General features: G+C 39.3%; 1 protein-coding gene across 1 annotated transcript; it reads left to right on the top strand.

The window, feature by feature from the left end:
* Positions 1–3,806: 3,806 nt before the first annotated feature.
* txnrd3 (thioredoxin reductase 3) lies at positions 3,807–17,492 on the top strand. The gene is made up of 16 exons (XM_026918449.3): positions 3,807–4,219; positions 5,516–5,576; positions 8,856–8,965; positions 10,321–10,428; positions 10,591–10,663; positions 10,777–10,896; positions 11,385–11,527; positions 11,794–11,909; positions 12,809–13,034; positions 13,226–13,318; positions 13,408–13,484; positions 14,216–14,372; positions 14,711–14,818; positions 14,911–15,006; positions 15,652–15,786; positions 15,904–17,492. The coding sequence occupies exons 1-16, from the start codon at positions 4,109–4,111 to the stop codon at positions 15,964–15,966; spliced, it is 1,797 nt and encodes a 598-aa protein (XP_026774250.1). The 5' UTR covers positions 3,807–4,108; the 3' UTR covers positions 15,967–17,492.
* Positions 17,493–21,437: the final 3,945 nt, after the last annotated feature.

Genomic DNA, 21,437 nt, shown 5'->3' with positions numbered 1-21,437 from the left:
AGTAGGCTATTTTTACTTTCATGTGGGTAGTCAGATAAAAAGATAACATGGGACAAAAATTTACTAATTTGTTTATATTTTGGAAAATAGAACCAACAATTTAACCAACATTTGTTAGAAAATATTGTATTATAACATAATACAGCAACTGCAGGAGCAGGTGGGATTAGTCAAGAGTGGCTGTGGGAGTGTGTGGGATTGATTAAACTTTCTGTTTGAGCATGTGGGATTGGTCAAAATTTCTGCAGGGGCCTGTGGGTCTGGTCAAGAAAGTCTGTAGGAGCAGGCAGGATTGGTTAAGAGAGTCTGAGGGAGTGTGTGGGATTGGTCAAGAGTGTCTGTGGGAGTGATTGGGATTGGAAAAAAAAATCTGAAAGAGTGGGCAGGATCAGTCATAATTCCTCCTGGAGCAGGCGGGAAGGGAATGGGTTGGTCTTTATTTTGAGTGTGGAAATGGACTAATTTTAATTACCATGGGATTGTTTTTGGGATAGTTTGGAATGTAATTTGGGTTCATTTTGGCCCACAAACCTGGCAACCCTGGATGTATCCTGGTACATCTGTTCACCTATTACAGTGTACAGGGGAATAAACTGTGCTGTCTGATGCAAGCTTATAGTGTGATCATTACTGTCAGAATGCACATAAGCATCCACAGTTCCACCCAGCAGAGCTCCAAGTCAGCAGAGGGGAGTTTACAAACAAACACCCCTCACTGACTGCTTCTTCATGCCGTTTAATTAGAACACTTCCCTCCCACTCACTGATGCTTTATTTCATATTGTAGCTAAGGGGGTACTGTTCAAAAATAGCTACAGTGATTAATATTCCACTCTATTTTTAACCAAGATGGGCTTGTTTTAGGTGAGGAAGAATGAATGATTTAACGAATTTAACGAAGCAAAGATGCCTACTATATATATATATATATATAGTAATACTGGGTCGGGCTTTCCAAAACAGCATCAATTCTTCACAGCATGGTTTCCACAAGATGTTGGAAACATTTCTTTGAGATTCTGGTCCATGTTGACATGACTGCATCGCACAGTTCCTGCAGATTTTTCAGGTGCACTTTGATGCCGCAAATCTCCCGTTCTACTACATCCCAAAGGTGTTCTGTTGGATTCAGATCCAGTGACTGGGAAGGCCACTGAAGAACAGTGAACTCATTGTCATGTTCATGAAACCAGTTTGAGACGACTTTTGCTTTGTGACATGGTGCATTATCATGCTGGAAGTAGCCATTAGAAGACGGGTAAACTGTGGCCATGAAGGGATGCACATGGTCAGCAACAATACTCAAATAGGCTGTGGCATTCAAGTGATGAGTGGTATTAACGGGCCCAGAGTGTGCCAAGAAAACATTCCCCACACCATTACACCACCTCCACCAGCCAGGACTGTTAACAAAATGCAGGTTGGGTCCATGGATTCATGCTGTTGGTGCCAAATTCTGGCCCTATCATCTATGTGCCTCAGCAGAATTGGAGATTCATCAGACCAGGCTACGTTTTTCCAGTCTTCAACTGTACAGTTTTGGTGAGTCTGTGCCCACTGTAGCCTCAGCTTTCTGTTCTTGGCTGACAGAAGAGGAACCTGACGTGGTCTTCTGCTGTTGTAGCCCATCTGCCTCAAGGTTTAACGTGTTGTTCCTTCCGAGATGCTTTTCTGCTCACCACAATTGTACAGAGCTGTTATCTGAGTTACTGTAGCCTTGCTGTCAGCTTGATCCAGTCTGGCCATTCTCTGTTGATCTCTCTCATCGACAAGGTGTTTCCGTCAACGGAACTGCCACTCACTGGATGTTTTTCTTTATTGCACCATCCTGAATAAACTCTAGAGATGATTGTGTGTGAAAATCCCAGGAGTTCAGCAGTTATAGAAATACACAAACCAGCCCATCTGGCACCGACATCCATGCCACGGTCAAAATCACTGAGATCACTTTTTTCCCCATTCTGATGGTTGATGTGAACATTACGTGAAGCGGCTGACCCACATCTGCATGATTTTATGCCACATGATTGGATGATTAGACGATTGCATGAATGAGTAGTTGTTCCTAATAAAGTGCTGATACATACATATATATATATATATATATATATATATATATATATATATATATATATATATATACATACACACACTGCCTGGCCAAAAAAAAGGTCGCCGTATGGGTTTAAATAAGCAAATACTAAAGATCACTACTGCAGTGATTAATATGTTTCAGCTAGTAACAGTTCTTTTAACCTTAACTGATGCAGTGTGTAGCTTCTCATTTCTTAAACATCCATGGCAGATTACGTATCCCATGGTCGTGGAAAAGATGTTACTGAAGGGGAAAATTGTTGGCCTGCATCAAGCAAAGAAAACAACTAAGGAGATTGCTGAAATCACTGGAACTGGGTTCTGAAATGTCCAGTGTGTTATTAAAGCCTGGAAGGATAGTGGTGAACCGTCAACTTTACAGCAGAAATGTAGTCGGAAAACAATCTTGAATGATCGTGATCGGAGGTCTTTAAAACGCTTGGTGATGTCACATCGTCAAAAAATCGACAGGAGAACTCACGGCTATGTTTAATAGTCAAAGTAAGAGCATTTCCACACACACAATGTGATGAGAACTTACAGGATTGGGACTAAACAGCTGTGTGGCCACAAGAAAGCCATTTGTTAGTGAGGCTAATTGGAAAAAATGACTTCAATTTGCTAGGGAGCATAAAGACTGGACTGTGGAGCGATGGAAAAAGGTCATGTGGTCTGATAAAATCAGATTTACCCTATTCCAAAGCAATGGGCGTGTCAGGGTAAGAAGGGAAATGCATGAAGTGATTCACCTGTCATGCATAGTGCCTACTGTCCAAGCCTCTGGAGGCAGTGTTATGATCTGGGGTTGCATCAGCTGGTCAGTTCTAGGCTCAGCCTCATCGTGTGGCAATAAAATGAAGTCAGCTGAGCACCTGAATGTACTGAATGACCAGGTTATCCTGTCAATGGACTTTTTCTTCCCTGATGGCACAGGCATATTGCAGGATGAAAATGCTAAGATTCATCAGGCTTAACTTGTGAAAGAGTCGTTCAGGGAGCATGAGCATTTTCACACATGAATTGGCCACCACAGAGTACTGACCTCAACCCCATTGAAAGTCTTTGGGATGTGCTGGAGAAGACTTTACGGAGTGGTTAGACTCTCCTGTCCTCAATACAAGAGCTCAGCCAAAAATTAATGCAACTCTGGATGGAAATAAATGTTGTGAAGTTGCATAAGGTTGTTGAAACAATGTGTGCCGTGATCAAAGCTAAATGCAGTGCAACAAAATATTAGATTGTGCGACTTTTTTTTGGCCAGGCAGTGTATATACTGTATATAACTTTATAGAAATGAAGTACAATTACTCAAGTATTTTCCAGCCCTGATTTTGTTTCACATTATAAACTTTATGTTCCTAATAAAGTGCTCAGTGAATGTATATAAAGCTGCATTGAAAGGGATATAATAGCTCATTGCTCTTTGCTCATTTTGCGAAAGCATTTTTCTACCACAAGGTGGCAGCGTTGCGCCATAAAAAATATTTAGTTGTCTTCAGACATTGCCTGTTGGGCCTTTTTCGGTTCTTTTTTTTCCATTCGATTTAATTTTGCTTCGTTTCAATAATCAAAATGAAAATGTTCTATATGAAACCCGATCAATAATTTCCTACTATATGTTTAGAAATATATGTTATGAGTCATGTACGGTTACAAATGCGATCAGGCAGTCGCGATGACGTCATCTTCCCGCTTGATTCGGCAGTGGAGTTTTGGCACGACTCGTGCTTTCGCGGGTTCATAAATACCGGCGAGCTCGAGGCGAGCAGAGCCAGACAGATGACCCGTGAAGAGATATGCGGGAAATAAAGCGTATACGTCTGTCGTTTGTTCGTTTTGGTTTTCCTTAGTTGTCTTTTGTTGATTTGAACTTGTTTTAGCACAGTGTCAGGACGCAGTGTTGCTCCAGTCTGAGTGGGAAGAGTTCGGTAAGAACTTCGCTATTCATCTTCCCGGCTAGTAATTTAGCTCCCTCTGATCCGCAGTAACGCGCGCGGCATTTTCCGGTCTAATCATGCCGCCGGTAGAGACCGAGAACGATCCAATTAAAGCTCGGATACAGGAGCTCATCGACACCAATCCTGTTGTGATTTTCAGCAAAAGCTACTGTCCCTACTGTAAAAAGGTGAGTGCATGTTCGCTAGCTGTGTGATAGGTGCTCCTGCCGCTAGCTTGACCAGGCTAACTTACTGTAAATAGCTTACAAGAAATGGCGCCGCGTAAGTCTGAAAGTTAGAGTTCACCTCTAAGGCGTATTAGCTAGCTAGCTAGGTAATAAAATCGCTAGCTTACCCATTTTGTACCTGTTATTAATCTGTTATTAGCTTACTGAACGGTGAAAAGAGTAGTTCGGTTAGGTAAAAGGCTGTAGCAGCCCTGTAATGTGTCGCAGGTCAGACAGTGTTCATGGTGTAAAGTAAGACTGTTCCCGGAAATGCGATTTCTCAGCAGGTAGTGTATTAAACAGGAGCTGAACTTTAGTGCTGGAGCTGCAGCTGACACTGACATGTCTGCCACTTACTACTACTGCAGCAGTAAAGCCTAGATAGCTGTGTTAAAGGGCATGCCGCCTGTGTTTCAGCAGTATAAGCTGTGTGTATGCTGTGCTCCAGGTGTGGTTGTGGTTGTGGTGGTCGCAGTCTGCCTGTAAAGCCTCTCTGATCCACCCCAGTGCCTGTCTTCATTTCAGTTCGTGTCTAAACACGTTTGGATGATTTGATTTCATTTCATGTGGAAATGCTGCTGTGGTCGTGAGATGGCAGATCTGAAGGCTTGCTGGAAAACCCATCTAAACAGAAACTAGACTAGTTTAAGCTGGAAAGTTGTGCTTACCTGTCGTGTGCAAATATTAATATTTCATAACATGGTAGATGGCTAGCCATTGTTTGAGGTCATATTGTTTTTACAAGTTAAAGACCTGTAACACCTGTGGTAGTGGTAGTGGTAGCTCAGTGGTTAAGATGTTGGACTTCTGATCAGAAGGTTGTAAGTTCAAATCCCAAGCTGCCACTGTTGGGCTCTGGAGCAAGGCCCTTAACCCTCGATTGTTCAGTTGTATAAATGAGATAAATGTAAGTCATTCTGGATAAGAGCATCTGCCAAATACCATAAATAAATGTAACATAAATGTTTATTCTTCCTGACTTTGTGTTAATAAAAACCCTGTACTTCTAGATGGCCCCCTTCCAAATGCAGAGTATGTATTTATTGGATTATTTATTTATTTATTTAGCACAATTCCATAATATCACGGTATATCTTAAGACCTCACAATGCTTTCAGACTACAACAACTCGTACAGCTTGTTTAGCACTTGTCCATTCCTTTGACTGATTATGGCCATACCTGAGTTAGGTTAATGACATGTGTAAACCCTTGGCTGATGCTGATGGTGGTTAACTGTCTCCTTTTGGTTTTTCAGGTGAAGGAGCTCTTTAAAGAGTTGAATGTGACATGCGAAGCCATAGAACTGGATCTGATTGGTAAGCCTGACTTTACATTGTCACAGTTGCCTTGCTCATATATGTATTGCAACATTTATTAGACTACAAACACTCTTGCAAGCAAATTACTTGTGACAAACACCAGATAATAAAAGCAAATGGAAAAGATAAGACGGGCATATTACATTGTCTGAGAACACGACTTACGCAGAGCTGACGGGTTTTATTTCTTACAGACATGTATTTTAAGTAGGGCTATTACAGACATGTATTTTAAGTAGGGGTGGGCAAAGCAGTAGCCCAGGCACCCAAGACAAGTAGATTTCATGTTTGGACTATTAGTTTTTTTATTTTTATTATTATTTTTTTTTTATTTACATTAATTAATTAATTAATTAATTAAATGCTTAATTGCTGTGCATTCAACAACTAGAAAGTACATTTTACCACTAGGAAAAGAAAAAAATATTCACACCTTTATTGATTTTTGCAAAATAAAAGTTTTCATTTACAATTACAAATCCAGAGGCCTGCTGTGCCACACACATTGGCTAAGACATGATATCATTTTACTAGGCAGATTAATTAGATTGCATGTATGACTGATTATCTTTTCTGAACCAGGTAGATGCAGGTATGTGGTGGGAGAGACCACCTTTGCCTGACTTGTCATTTTCTTTATGACTGTTTGCACTGAGGTGGAACTTAATTAATCAATCATTGACAGAAATGACAAGGCATGTTGTATAGTATAGTCAGACAGAACTCAATTCTGTTCCACAGTCAGAGTTGGAGAGATCATGTTGTGGTTTTATCCTAATCATCGTGAATCTCATGCTGCTACATCTGTGAAATGCCTAGCAAGCATCATGCCTAGACAGTACTACATTTAAAATAAATACAGCTTTCATGTCGACATGTCGGTGTGTTGCCGAATGTTGAAGAGGTGTCTAGAGATAAAATATGGTATGTGTAGTAAGAACGGCATTACCAGCTATAATGCAGGAGGTAAGATTCTCCTATTTTTGTGGAATATGGGTAGAGGAGCAAATGTGTTTGACGAACTTACTAACGATAAAGTTTCAGTTTGTGAATGTCTGTTGGGTGTACAGTAGTATACCTTCTATGGTAAATATGAAAGATGTCATATTTCACCACTTCCAGGAGGAAAAACTGGTCAGACTTTACAAACAATTACTGATGGCTCTGTTAAGTAATAAAACAGGGATATTTCATACTTTTGTTTAACCATTTTATTTGCACAATATCTCCAGTTTGCACAATTTTTTTTGACTCAGTGGTTAGTTAAACAAAAAGTAGACACTTGGTGGTTGCATAAGAATTCACCATCCCTCAGTTAATACTTGAAGAACCACCTTTGGCTTCCATTGTAGCTGCAAGTCTTCTGGGATATGTTTCTCAGCTTTACACATCTGAATGCTGACAGTTGTGTCCAACTTGGCAAAATGTTCTTCTTGGCAAAATTATCCAGTCTCTGTCAGATTGGATGAACATGGATGAACAGTAGTTTTAAAGTCTTGCTAAAGATTCTCAGCCAGATTGATGTCTGGGCTTGGACAGGGCCATTCTAATACACTGAGGTTGTGAACCACTTCAGTGTAGCTTTGGTAGTATGATTAAGGGTTGTTCTCCTTGTTGGAACGTGAATCTCCACCCAGGTCTCAAGTGGGAGAGGTTTTCTTCTAGGCTTGCCTAGTATTCTGCCTGCAACTCTGACCTGTTTCCTAGACCCTGCTAAAGAAAAGCATTCCCACAGTGTGGTTCTAGCACCACCACCACTCATTTTTGAAAAAGTTCAGTTTTGGTCTAATCAGACCAGAGAACCTCAGACATGTGATTTCATATGGCACCTCTCTAATCTTCCACAAAGCCCAGCTTAGTAGAGTGTCTGGGCTATGGTTGTCCTCTGAACAGCATTTCCCATACAGTATGTGGATATCTGCATCTTCTTCAGAGTTACACTTGGCCTCTTGGTTTCCTCTGTGACTGTCACTTATTTTTGGTGCATGGCCTCCTCTAGGCATTACTGTGCAGTAAATAAGATTGCTAAGTATGGTGGTCTTATTTCAGTGTATGAGGCCATCACAGGAAGCAGGCTTGTGCTGTTTACTCTTCCTAACGTTGTTTGGCTTTGGTCTAATGTGATTTAGGCTGCTCTCTACTTCCATTTCGGTAATTAATGTAATTATTGTGTCAAGTTTGTTTGGCTGCTTTTTCTAATTGATTTCTCGCTTTTTCTCCTTCTGCTGACTTGAGAGCAGGATGGCAGTATTTTGTACATGTTATTTTGAAACACGTACACTGCGACACAGGAATGTGTTCCTCTTATGCAACAGCACATGCTCACGTTTGTACGAAAATGTAAGGCAGCAGGCATTAAATATGCTTTGTGTAGTTGGTGCTCAATAGTCCACAAACCTGACAGCAGTTTTTATATAAATGTACTGGAATGATTTTTAATTCCAGTGTGAGTGTAGCAATGATCAACACTGTATAATGGAGTGTCAGATCTGAGTATAGCTACTACAGCCAGCTTGCAAAACTTGCTGAGTCATTCAGCACCGCTCTGCCTGGCAGTGCTTCTTATCTGTTCCTGTCTCTCCTTGAGCCTTTAAACTCTCAAATCATTTATTACTCTTTCTCCCCTGCTTACTACTCTGTGTCTCTCTATATCTGTGTCCTGTTTTCCTTTCTTGCATCTCTTATTCATCCTTGCTTTTGTTTTATATCCCCACAAAAACGCAAGTGCTGCAGTGCAAATCACTCATGCAAGGTAGTTTCTTTGAAATAAGTTTGCCTCATGCACTATATATATGTAATGTGTGCGTGTGTGATTATTTTTTTATTTAACTGGAAATAATTTAGTAGCTTAATATCACACTGGTGATGTTCTTTGTGATTGTTCTTATTTCACACACTTGACATGCTGGTTTAACAACTAAATTAAGCATGCAATAATATGTTACACCCAAGGCTCTTCACGTGCATAAACATGTAGCTTACTGACCTGTCAGCTTATTGTTTAGCAGTGTTTTTTTTGTTTGTTTGTTTGTTTTTGTTTTTTTCTTTTCTTTTCTTTTTCTTTTTCTTTTCTGTCCTAATCTCATCCTTCCTGAAGGGTGCAAATAGGAGATGTCATATATATGACAGATTTTTATCAAACATCAAGGGAAGATAAAGGGAAGAAAGAACAGGAGATCACTGGAAGGCTTACCCAGACTTGGCATGCCACAGTAGCAGTGTTCCTCATGAAACATGAGCAGCTGTATCACACTGCATGTCTGCCATGTTTTTCAGAGAATGGATCCATCTACCAGGATGTGCTGATGGTGATGACTGGACAGAAAACCGTCCCCAATGTCTTTGTCAACAAGACACATATAGGAGGCTGCGACAAGACCATGCAGGTAATAGGTCCTACCAAATATGAACACTAACCCCGGAGTGCTGGAATGGTTGTTATTTTGTGCAGGTTCTGCAGGATGTAACACAAAAGAGAGAAAGAAAATGTTTGTTTTCTGTTGCTTTTTATTAAAAACAAGTCACAGTTTAATTGTATCTGTACTCAAATTTTTAGTGTTTTGGCTACATACAATTCTTCACTTACAGAAGTCTAAATAAGCAACTAACATGACAGAATTTTTAATGCTTAACAGGTGATTAGTTTATGCTATAATTAAGAGTTTGAAGTGGTTTTGTTTTGCAGTGGTGCTTCACGTTGCCACCTTTGAATAGGACAACTGACTCTGAACAGATGAGACATCTGTTTTGTTTTTTTTGTTTTTTTTTTAAAACATTTGTTTACTTTTTTAACAAGCCATTTCAACACTTCACTAATCAGACCAGGGAGAGTAAATGAAATGTAAAAAATAAATTAATTAATTAATTAATTTAAAAATCTGTGAAGGTCTGTGAAAAAAATCTCTCCTTTCTCAAAATGCAAAATGCATGTGCATGATTGGCCACAGCAAGCCCCAATATAGAATCTGTTACAGAAGCCATGATGGTTCATATTGTTTGATGGTTCAAGCAAAAATTGGAGTCCCTGAACTATGGATAATTTTTCATCCATTAATTTTCCCGGCTACAGTATTTTCTGTTGATCTAACAATCAACCTCTTTTTGAAGCTTTGACATTACTTTTGAAACTTTCCAAAGTTCGTAATGAACTCGCAAGTTGTGCAAAATAAATAATTTATTGCTTCCCAACAGAGAGCCAAACCTCAACCTTCTTGTTCATAAAGTGTGAATGTGCATCAGTTAGTTAAGTTGTTCAGCCCTGTTTGTCACTGTTCACTGAAAAGAAAACCAAGTTCAGTAACAATCTTTTTTTTGTATTCACTGGAAATCTGGGTTGAAGGTTGATTAACTTGATTTTAAAAGAATTCAAGATAAAAAGATTAGATTGTAAAATAGCCTCAGTGCATTTAGTTGGACTTGGGCAGCAGTACACAGGAGCAATCATTTCTATTCTGTGTAGCCAGCACATTAATATCTACAAATCTGACTAGACAGTTACCCCCCATTATTATTATTATTTTTTAAAGGCATTCCCTCTGCTGCTTTTATCTTGGTCTTGGGTCCAACAGCTTAATCAGCCAACAGTGCAGATATGTGCCCTTTCAAAATGAAGCTTTAAAGTAATAGGGAACAAAAGACCTTTGTAATTGAAATGAATGATACATGAGTACTCTTATTATGACTACCTCTTATCACTGTTTTTTGTGCCTATGATAATTATTTCTCGGTATCATGGTAACAGGCATATAAAGATGGCCACCTACAGCAGCTGCTGGGAGCGGAGAGCACGGCGTACGACTATGACCTTATTGTGATAGGAGGTGGCTCTGGAGGTCTGGCCTGCTCAAAGGTGACTGCTGACACTGCATTGTCTCATCATATGCGCCCTACTGATTTACACCGTTACATTTTATGTGCGAATTTCACCTTGTAATTTGGAGTCTGTCTTTTTTTTCTTTAATGTTCCCTAAATGACATGTATTATATGTACTCCTCATGTTGTGTTCTACAGGAAGCAGCTGCTTTAGGGAAGAGGGTCATGGTTCTAGATTATGTTGTACCCACACCTTTGGGCACATCTTGGGGTAAGTAGTGCTGGATATTGTACATTATGATGGAGAAAATTCTAAACATAGCTGAGTTCACTTCTTTTGCCTGCTTGTTTCTAAGCATAACAGTGCCTGACTAATGTGTCTAGGTCTGGGTGGTACATGTGTGAACGTGGGATGTATTCCTAAGAAGCTGATGCATCAGACCGCCCTGCTGCGCACTGCTTTGGAGGATGCCCGCAAATTTGGCTGGGAGTTCAGTGAGGCAGGTGAGAACTGCTGTTGGACCTGTGGTGCTGTGGTTTTCTCAGAGGGGGAGGGAGTAGGAATAGATTATTTTTCAGGGCATATCTGATCACCGTTGCATATCAGTGTTGTGACTTGCTGCTGAAGATGAGTTAGGAGTGTGAACAATGTAGATTACATTTATTAAAATTCTGTAAAATGAATTATTTTATAATATCTGTAGTATTCTGTTAAAGTCGATAAAGTACATTCCATTGTGTTGTGCTGTTTACTAAACAAATGTTCAGCTGTAGTTTCCAAATTCGTCAGGTGTGATGAAATGTCCTCTAAAGGGACATGGTAGGAACTGGCGGAAATGTGGTTTATGCTGTAATGGTGTCTGTATTCTGTTGACTCACAATTTGGGCGTAGATTTTGTCTCAAGCACTCTTGGTGAAGTATTTTACTGTCTTGAGTAAAATGTGATTAATTAATTTAGCAATCAATAAATCTGGCCCTTTCTTCCATGCAGTAAGTCATAACTGGGAAACGATGAAGACTGCCGTGAATAACTACATCGGCTCTTTGAACTGGGGCTACAGAGTGTCTTTACGTGACAAGAATGTCGAATATATGAATGCGTATGCAGAGTTTGTGGAGCCACACAAAATCAAGGTTAGTGTCTTGTTGATTAAATTTTTGGAAGTCTTTCTAACATAGCTGCTAAAAGTGAGTGTTAAATCACAGACTAAATCTGTCGTGCTTCTATACTAGATGAACTGACTAATGGGCTCCTATTGTAGGTTTTGCTTAAGAACTAAGGCAGAGTTTTTATTTTTACTAATAATGGGAGATTTTATATTTCGAAATGTTACTGTTGCTCTGACTGATCGTTCTGATTTCACTTACTAGAAAAATATTGTTCTGATCTTTCCCTTCAGGCCACAAACAAGCGAGGCAAAGAGACATTCTACACTGCAGCTAAGTTTGTGCTGGCAACGGGAGAGCGGCCACGCTACCTGGGCATCCCTGGAGACAAAGAATACTGCATCACCAGGTGAGTGTGTCATTAAAGAGCAGACATTCACAGGAAGGATCTCGCACGCAGAGATAAGCTGTTTTCTCATGAGAGCCTAGCTTAACACAGAACATTTCAACATAGAGCTTAGTTAAACTGCACTAGCCTTAGGTGGAATGGATATGGGAGCTTTAGTCCTTGCAGGTGGTCAGAGAATGGGCTTAGCTCACATACATTCATTTTATGTATGAACATATACGTATACGTACATATACATATATCAACCCTGCATTCTCACTAGTAATGATTAAGTTCTTTACTAACCCATACCACACTCTACAGCTGGTAAGTTCATATATGAAATGCTAGAAAGCAAATTATATGCAAGCTAATGTATAACTTGAATATCTTAATATTTTAATAGAACCCAGGACTGAAACCCAATTGGGGGGGTCCATCAGACAAACCTGTACCATAACTTAGTAAATTCCTTTGCCCAATTCTAATCTTTTGAATTTGTTGCTTTACCGTGTTAATGTTTTGGGTGAAATGAAAATCTAAATTCTAATGTTGCTTGCCACGTTTCTTGCTGCTGTTGCTGCTGGTGTGCAGTCAGCATTTCAATTCATCCCAAAGATGTACATTTTGGTTGAGGTCAGGGCTCTGTGCAGGCCACTCAAGCTTGTGGCCTGTATTAAGTGTGTAATGACTGCTCATTGACATGCTAGTCATTTTATAAAATGAGTATTTGATGTCATGTTGCCTAAGCTCCAGTTTAGCCGATACCATTCTTTTTCCAAGCAGGAAGCTTGCCGAGGATCAGTAATTAGTTAATGATTTATTAATAATGAATGAACAACTGCAGGTTTATATGTAGTGTGCATTCTGAGGGTGCCTGTTTGCTCACTCACTTGCTTGTGCCCTAACCTCTCTTGCAGTGATGATCTGTTCTACTTGTCCTACTGTCCTGGTAAGACGCTAGTGATCGGAGCATCGTACGTGGCTCTGGAGTGCGGAGGATTCCTGGCAGGGCTGGGGCTTGATGTCACCATAATGGTACGCTCCATTCTGCTGAGAGGCTTTGACCAGGACATGGCCAACCGTGCAGGGGAACACATGGAGACACATGGGGTCAAATTCCTCAGGAAGTTTGTCCCTGTTAAGGTATGTTTGTGTATGAAGGAAAAAACAGGGGGTGGGTGTAAAGTGTTATTGTGAATGTCATGGTTGTGTAATGAACCAAGGCACTTGTTTTGTCATGATGCACTTATGCGCTGATTATGAATGAGAGTGCAGATTTCTGCCCCTTTCTGTTTTAAATAAAGTAAGTTTTTGTGTGTGTGTGTGTGTGTCAGGTGGAGCAGCTTGAGGCTGGCTCTCCAGGCAGATTGAAAGTGACTGCTAAGTCTACAGAGACTGATGAGATCATCGAAGGAGAGTACAACACTGTGAGTGTGAATCCTGCAGCTTGCTTTAGTACTCATTTTGCTGTTTATGAAAATGTACAGTTATTTACAAGTCTTGTGTTCTGTCTTAGGTACTGATAGCTGTGGGTCGTGATGCTTGTACAGGAGCTATAGGTCTAGACAAGGTTGGGGTGAAGGTCAACCCAAAGTATGTCCCTCCTTCTGTTATCTGACTTTCCTTCTCATAAATACTCTGTCCTTATGGTCCCTCCTTTCATTCAAGGATTTGTGGTTTTTTTTTTTTTTTTTTTTTTGGTTCTTTGTGGGTCAGGTGGAGACATTTGGTAGTGGCAGCACAGTCAGTGTGATTCAGCAGTATTACTACTGGGGGTGTGTATGTGAGCAAGAGCAAAGCCTGCTGGGCAGCTGAACAAAAGTTCTGACTAAATGGGATTATTTAAACTGGGCAGGGTTAAAGAGGAAGCACCTTTTTTCTGAAACATTACTCATCCACACGCATTGTTGCACAAGTTATGGGATTCACTTTGATGTCCAAGTTATAATGCAGGAGGTATTTGACTCGTACAAGTATACAGTCTTTTTTGTCAACAAGGAGCCCACTGTGACTCCATAGCATGGGGATTAGAGTAGCACATGATGACATAAGACTGTCATATGACTTTTTATAAGCTATGACTACCTCATGCGCGAACACACGTACTCAAAGTCATGATGCAGTAATCATCCCATACCTGTTCCACTAGCGGTTTGAAGTTAGATTTTTTTCTCTCTCTCTCTCTCTCTCTCTCTCTAGTCTTGTTGTTTATTAGCAGTGTAGCAATGTCCTTGTGATTAGTGAGTAATTCCAGCTCAGTGACTGTTCTATGCTGTGTTTATTTTGGAAACTCATTGTGTGCTGGGGGACTGTGATCTCTTAAGGAATGGGAAGATCCCAGTAAATGATGGAGAGCAGACCAACATTCCACACATCTACGCTATCGGGGACATCCTGGAGGGCAAGTGGGAGCTGACTCCTGTGGCCATTCAGGCTGGAAAACTCCTGGCTCGCAGGCTATTTGCAGGTTCCACTGTGAAGGTGCATACACACAAGTGACCGTTATGAACATTAAGATACTTGTAATTAATGTTGTGCATGCCTTATTGTCAATCACAAATATATTACTCTGTATTCAAATCAAAGTATTTCGTCAGTTTAGGAACAGATTAGTTATATTTTAGTTTAATTTTTTTTCTAGCATCGCTGATTTTGTTCAATATGAAAACCCAAACTTGTGACTTTATTTAAATTTTGATTAATTATCCAACTCTATTTGTCTAATTTTATAAAATGTTTTTTTTTTTTTTTTTTTTTACGCAAATGATCTCGTAGGATGACTGCTGGACTCTTGCTAATGTATGTGTTTATATTTGCAGTGTGACTATGTGAATGTTCCTACCACGGTGTTCACACCTCTGGAGTATGGCAGTTGTGGTCTTTCTGAGGAAAAGGCTATAGAGCTTCATGAAGAGGAAAACCTGGAGGTGTGTTAAATTTCCTTCGTCCTCTATTTTTAAGGAAACCTTTCACTATATGTAGTATATAATTGGCTAAGAGTATGTTCTGTGGTGTGTAGATTTTTCATAGTCTGTTTTGGCCTCTGGAGTACACCATACCCAGCAGGGACAACAACAGGTGCTATGCCAAGATCATCTGCAACAAGTTGGACAATGTGAGTGGCCACATTTCCTTTTCACTTAGACATTTTTATTCTGAGTGGCTGTTTTGGTAAGGGATGTATGTTTTCGTGCACGCAGTAGTAGTTTTCAGTGGGAAGCCAGTGACGTCATTGTCATTGCCACCACAGTGAGCATGGCATGTGAGCGTGATCAAGAGCCTTCTTCTAAATATGTCATGGCGCTGTTCACATGAAAAACCACAACTATAACCAGCTTAGAAAATGAGTTACTGAGGTTTTGCTTATTTTCTCCTTATTACTGAGGTTATTGCTATTATTATTACTATTATTATTATTATTATAATACTTGTTGTTATTTTTTAATATTAAAAACTGCATCCCTCTTTGAAATTCAGGCCATTCCAAAAATGAACATAAAAGTCAGGTCTTATACAAGCCTGTATTTTGCCTCCTTACACCCATGGTGAAATCAGTTGTGATGATCAATACGTTGATTTTCAGTCAACGTGTTGATGTATGTTTGATGTAGGAAGTAAGATGCAAAGATTCAAGTGCAGTTCAAATAGGGTCATGTTGACAATATATCTTTTTGCACCATCTCTGAGGTTTTTCAGGTTGAGTTTGAGCCCATAAAGCACTAGCAGAAGTGCTGATTTTGTTATGTATGCATGTGTCTAGGATCGTGTTATTGGTTTTCACTACCTGGGCCCTAATGCTGGAGAGGTGACTCAGGGCTTTGGTGCTGCCATGAAGTGTGGAGTTACAAAGGAGCAGTTAGACAGCACCATTGGGATACACCCTACCTGTGCTGAGGTATGTGCGTGTGTCTGACAATAAAGCTCAACACTATAGCTTTGGCTTATTGTCTCCTAGTGATATGGCCTTTAAGATTAAACACTGTTTTAATTACTGTCTCATCTCTCTTCCCAGATCTTCACCACAATGGAAGTGACCAAGAGGTCAGGTGGTGACATCAAACAGGCTGGTTGCTGAGGTTAAACCCTGCTCGTTTAATAGGCTGTCCTAAAACCGTATGAACTGGTTCACACTAGTTTATACTGGCCTCATCCATCCTTTAAGCAATTTCTTGGCTTTTCTTCTCTGCATTCAAAATAAGCTTTTCCACTAGATTCCTAGCTTTTGAGCTCCACTCAAGGCTAAACCAAGTCTACCACACAGCAATAAAAGATGGAATTGGATGAAAGCGCAAGCTAGCTTAGAGTGCGCTCAAGAGTTTAATTGTAGTGAAGACACATTGGTTAGCTGTGGCCTTGGAGGGTCTACGTTTATAAATGTTCTTTAAATTTAACTGCTGGATACCACTTGAAGCTTCTACGGTTCCTCCATAGGAGTGAGTGTTTTTAGTGGTTGCATTTAAGGAAGTCCTCAGACCGTGGTCCTCCAGGACTGAGCTTAACCTGCTGCAGAGGAGAGAAGCTGGAGAAGTTAAAATCCTGTAGGACAGCCTGTTAAACAGCGGGGTTACTCTGCTGCTCCAAATCCTCCAAGCCTAAGACAGAATTGCACTGGGGGAGGACACATGCCTTTGTGATCACTTTCCCAAGTGCTTTGTGACGTTTTAGCCCTTAACCTGAATTCTGAGGTGGGCTAAGACTGATAATGGTCTGTGCTTAGACGTAAGAGGTAAACACACTTTCCTGTACAAACATACACAAAAATTCTAGTCCAGTAACCTCAGCTCCAGGCTCACAAGTAGGACTTGGAAATACTGCAGTGCTGCACAATCATGACTGTTAGAACTGGGTCTTTGAGCACATGTGATGAATACATGTAAAAGCCAGATAGAGTTACTAATGATTTCATCCACCGTAGCCTAGGACATTAATACCCATTAATGCTAAACATGTTTGTTAAACATGTCAACATTTTTGGGAACTCAGGCCAGATAATTATTTTGTTTACTTTTAAAGTTAGTGGTATGTGTGCTCTACATTGTTTCTCTTGTTTTTTTGTTTGTTTGTTTGTTTTTTGGTCATTATTTGATCCCTTATCCTTACCAACATTCCATCCATGGATCATTTAACAATTAGTTGGTTTGTTCTTTTCCATTTGTGTCAGTCCATTGTCTAGTTGGAAGCTTTTTACTAAACAGCCAGTCATGAGAGAATAAATTGTGGTCTTACTAAATCTCAAAACAAAACTGGCATATAGTTTGGCAAAATATCAGATGTCCATTAAACATAATTAAATGGAAAGATTTGTGAACATTAAATTGGTTTTGAACGAAATGCACTTAAATTACTGAATTTAATAAATTTTACTATTTAAAAGTTGTTCAGATCATAATCAAATGCCTTTTTTTTATCAGTTTGAACTCACTGTTTTTGAAATATATATAGACCCCCTGGTTGGTGTGGACTTTATTAAATATAAAACCCTGCTGATGTGTTGTTACTTAGCAACAGTGCCTGGTAAATGTACAAACCAGTGTTTCCATGGTATCACTGTTTTCAGTGTAATTGAAAGAACTTTAATAAAGCTATGTACACTGAACCTTATCTTTTGATTGTTTTAACAATAAGGTGAATGAACGTTAACAATGTAGAGAACTAACTCTGACATGATACCCAGCTATCTAGGTTTGGCAGAGATTCTGAGTGTCCCATTTTAAACTTTTTTTTTTTTTTTTTTTTTAAAGCCTTGTCCAAAAGTATTAATAGCAGAATTTACTGAAGTGTTACTGAGGTGTTGAGAGAAGGGGAAAAACAGAAGACAAATAAGCTTGGGAAATTTGGGTTTCAACATAAAGCAAAGAGGAAGCCGTGAACTCTTTAACATTATGAAATGTTTCTGCTTCTGACAGTTTCTTATAAGGGAGCGCATTTCTTCCTCTCTTGACTAAACCTGAACCTACTTGGGCCTGATTCACATTCTTTGTGATTGATTATAAATATTTGAATACAACTCCTGCAAAAATTCTGGAATTACCACACTTTTTTTACTTCGTGGCAAATAAAGTCAGATTTTATACAAAACAATTTTTTATTTAATAGCTGAACATTCTGGCTTCATGAAACATATCTCAAACAAATTCAATTATTTTAATTAATCACATATTTTTTCCAGATCAATTAGTGGAAAAAAAATTACAGAATCACTCAGTGTTGAGGAAAAAAATTACAGAATCAACAACAACAAAAAACACAATTAGTACTTTGTTGCTCCTCCTCGGGCTTTGAGGCAGAGACTTCACTAATGAAAAACAATATTCTCCATCAAGCTGGTTCCAACTTTCTCAAATAGCGGTTGACAGATCAGCTTTGCAGGATGGAGCTTTGTCATGGACATGAATTTTTTTTAATTTCCACCATAAACTTTCAATCGGATTGAGATCTGGACTGTTTGCTGGCCATGTCATTAAGTTGATATGCCTTTCCTGGAGAAAAGCTTTAACACTCTTTGCTCTGTGGCAAGATGCATGATCATCCTGAAAAATGACTTCATCATCACCAAACCTATGTCTATCGATGGAATGAAAAAAGTGACCAAAATTCCAATGTACACTTGTATCCCTGGTCCTTTACCTGACATGTAACCCCATATCATAAATAAGTGGGCAAGTTTGATTGTTTTCTTCAGGCAGTCATATTTATACGTTTCATTAGAACAGCACCAGACAAAGGTTCCAGCATCATCACTGACTATCACTTTCATCCAATCATCCACACTCCATGATTGCTTCTCTTTAGCCCACTGTAACCTTGTTTTCTTCTGTTTAAGGTGTTAGTGCTGGTTTGGCTTTTCTATTTGTAAATCCCATTTCATTCAGCCGATTTCTTACAAACATTGACTCCTGTTTCCGACCAATTGTTTTTCATTTGTTTTGTTGTGCCTTTTCTATTTTCAAGGCATATTTCTTTGAGTTTTCAAGGTGATTCCATTAATGCCATTAATTATGCCATTAATTAAAATAATTTAATTTGTTTGAGGTAAGTTTCACGAAGCAAGAATGTTCAGCTATTAAACAAAAATTTTGTGTCTCATCTGTCATTTGTTAATTTGCTACAAAGTAAAAAAAACTGAACATCCTCTAAGTGTGGTGATTCCATAATTTTTTGCTAGTGGTTGTATTTTATTTATGAGAACGTGGGTATCAATTATATAGCATATAACAGAGCAGGGATTGTCAACTAGTGGACAGTGGTTTAGATGCAGACCCAGCAAAGTATTTCAGTGGAAATACTTTGCAAAGAAAAATGATTGCGTGCTGATAAATATGGAAATAAATTGCCATTGTTCAGTGATTCAAGGTTGTTTGTTTGTTAGCTTGTTGTTTTTTTTTAAAAACAATTTCAGTTTCTGTAGAGGATCCATGGTTTTTTCACTCTCTGGTCGGCTTAGTGAAGTGACATCTTCACATGACATCCAAAAAAAAAAAAAAAAAAAAAGACGAAAACGATGATTTTAAGAAGAAATTTAGTATGTACAAATGTAGTAACATGAAGTGCTACTGTGAAACAAAACACTCACCTCAAACTGATGTCATATTTATAGCCATGAACTAATCATTAATAACTATCCATTAAATGTAACTGTTGTCGCTACCTGGACCTTTGTAAGCAAGGAATTTTATGTAGCTGGAACTTCACAAATTTTAGTTGGATACCCCTGACCTGAGGATTTGTAAAAAGAAGCATAGTCGTCATAAATACAGCCATTTGTGACCGTGAATGAATATTAATATACCTCCAATTATACTTACAGATCCAAAACACTTCAATTCCAGGACAGTAACAAAGCAGCCCACACCTGTCCCTGTGAAGTAGGTTCTGTGTTCATTGATAAACATCAGAGAAGACCTGGCAGTCTAATAATATATCGCCTCCTTTTAATCTGCTCTTATTCAATGGGTTAATTGTGACGGTACTTACAGGCTTGAAGATCAGACGTGGCGTGACTGGTGTGAAGCTTTTGTGTGTCTGTGTTTGTGTTCTCTGTTTTTTTCCATCTGTGTGGTCATTATATATTCGCACACTGACAGGAAAATGAAGGAACCTTGACTTTGTGAGGATGCTTTACTGGTCTCAATTTTATCCCTGCCAACCAGTGAAGGTGGGCGTATTATTGGAAGGGAGGCTAAAATCTAATATCTATCAAATAGCTTGACAGTGGAACTACTAAGGTTGAGCGATGCATTATATCACCAGGTCTCACTGATAGCACAATAATAATGATGTGGGCAAACTATTACACACACTTAAAGGCAGATAGGCAGCAGCAGTTATGATTCTATTATGGGGTTTTTTTTTTAGTGTTTTTTTATTTCATGATACTTCCATAATATTTTTATTCCATAAATAACCCTTTTGTTCAAACCAAAAAATAATAATAATAATAACCCTACAGTTGTATCACCTATCCTTTTGTGTAATTTTTTATTTTTTCAAATTCTGTCTAGTATCTACTTTTAGTTTCTCTTCTAAAAGCATTTTGGCATTTAGTATATAATCCACATCCCTCACATTTCATTCCACCTATGACTGTATTTCACATGCACCTTCTCAGTCACTGCTAATGACGTACTATGGATGTGTCAGTGAAGCAGACTGAAACATAGCCCAAATGCACAGGAAATCTAGGCACCTTTTCACTCTGTGTAACTGCCTGACATGACTGTCACTTATAGGCTGCAGAAGTCTTTTCATCTTTCAAAGGGCCATACCTTGCTAGCCTATTTATATCAGCAGCCCCTACTCCCAACACTGCACTCCCAAACAGAGGAAAACAGCGAAAGGTTTTCAACTATCTAAGACTGTGGGCTCTAGCTCTAGCACAGCAGTGTCTTTGTGTGCATGTGCACGATTATTGTATTCACAAAGGAAGTATAATGTGAAACAAAATCAGGGCTGGAAAATACTTGAGTAAATGTACTTGATTACTATGAAGCCATGTATAAGTATTATTAAAGTAAAATAGAAGTATTATTTTGCCATATTTATACTTCACTTGAATGTTATTGAAATTGAATACTTGTACTTTTCCATACATTTCCTGGCATTCATGTGGATGTTACTTTGACACGTACCACCTACCTAAACATTGTTGCGGACCAAGTACACCCCTTCATGGCAACGGTATTCCCTAATGGCAGTGGCCTCTTTCAGCAGGATAATGTGCCCTGCTACACTGCAAAAATAATTCAGGAATGGTTTGAGGAACGTGACAAAGAGTGCAAGGTGTTGACTTGGCCTCCAAATTCCCCAGATCTCAATCCGATCGAGCATCTGTGGGATGTGCTGGACAAACAAGTCCAATCCAAGGAGGTCCCATCTGACAACTTACAGGACTTAAAGGATCTGCTGCTAACCTCTTGGTGCCAGATACCACAGCACACCTTCAGAGGTCTTGTGGAGTCCATGCCTCGACGGGTCAGAGCTGTTTTGGTGGCACGAGGGAGACCTACACAATATTAGGCAGGTGGTTTTAATGTTATGGCTGATCAG

The sequence above is a fragment of the Pangasianodon hypophthalmus genome, chromosome 2 (assembly GCF_027358585.1).
Source record: "Pangasianodon hypophthalmus isolate fPanHyp1 chromosome 2, fPanHyp1.pri, whole genome shotgun sequence".
Classification (NCBI taxonomy): Eukaryota; Metazoa; Chordata; class Actinopteri; order Siluriformes; family Pangasiidae; genus Pangasianodon; species Pangasianodon hypophthalmus.
The sequence above is the reverse complement of the archived record's forward strand: the minus strand, read 5'-3'. Positions and strand labels throughout refer to the sequence as shown.

What these genes read in the sequence shown, in the direction of transcription:
- txnrd3 (XM_026918449.3), top strand. Translation starts at nt 4,109, where the DNA reads ATGCCGCCGGTAGAGACCGAGAACGATCCAATTAAAGCTCGGATACAG. An exon ending in TGGAGCCACACAAAATCAAG is followed by an intron (nt 11,528 to 11,793) that starts GTTAGTGTCTTG and finishes CTTTCCCTTCAG; the next exon opens with GCCACAAACAAGCGAGGCAA. An exon ending in TACACCCTACCTGTGCTGAG is followed by an intron (nt 15,787 to 15,903) that starts GTATGTGCGTGT and finishes CTCTCTTCCCAG; the next exon opens with ATCTTCACCACAATGGAAGT.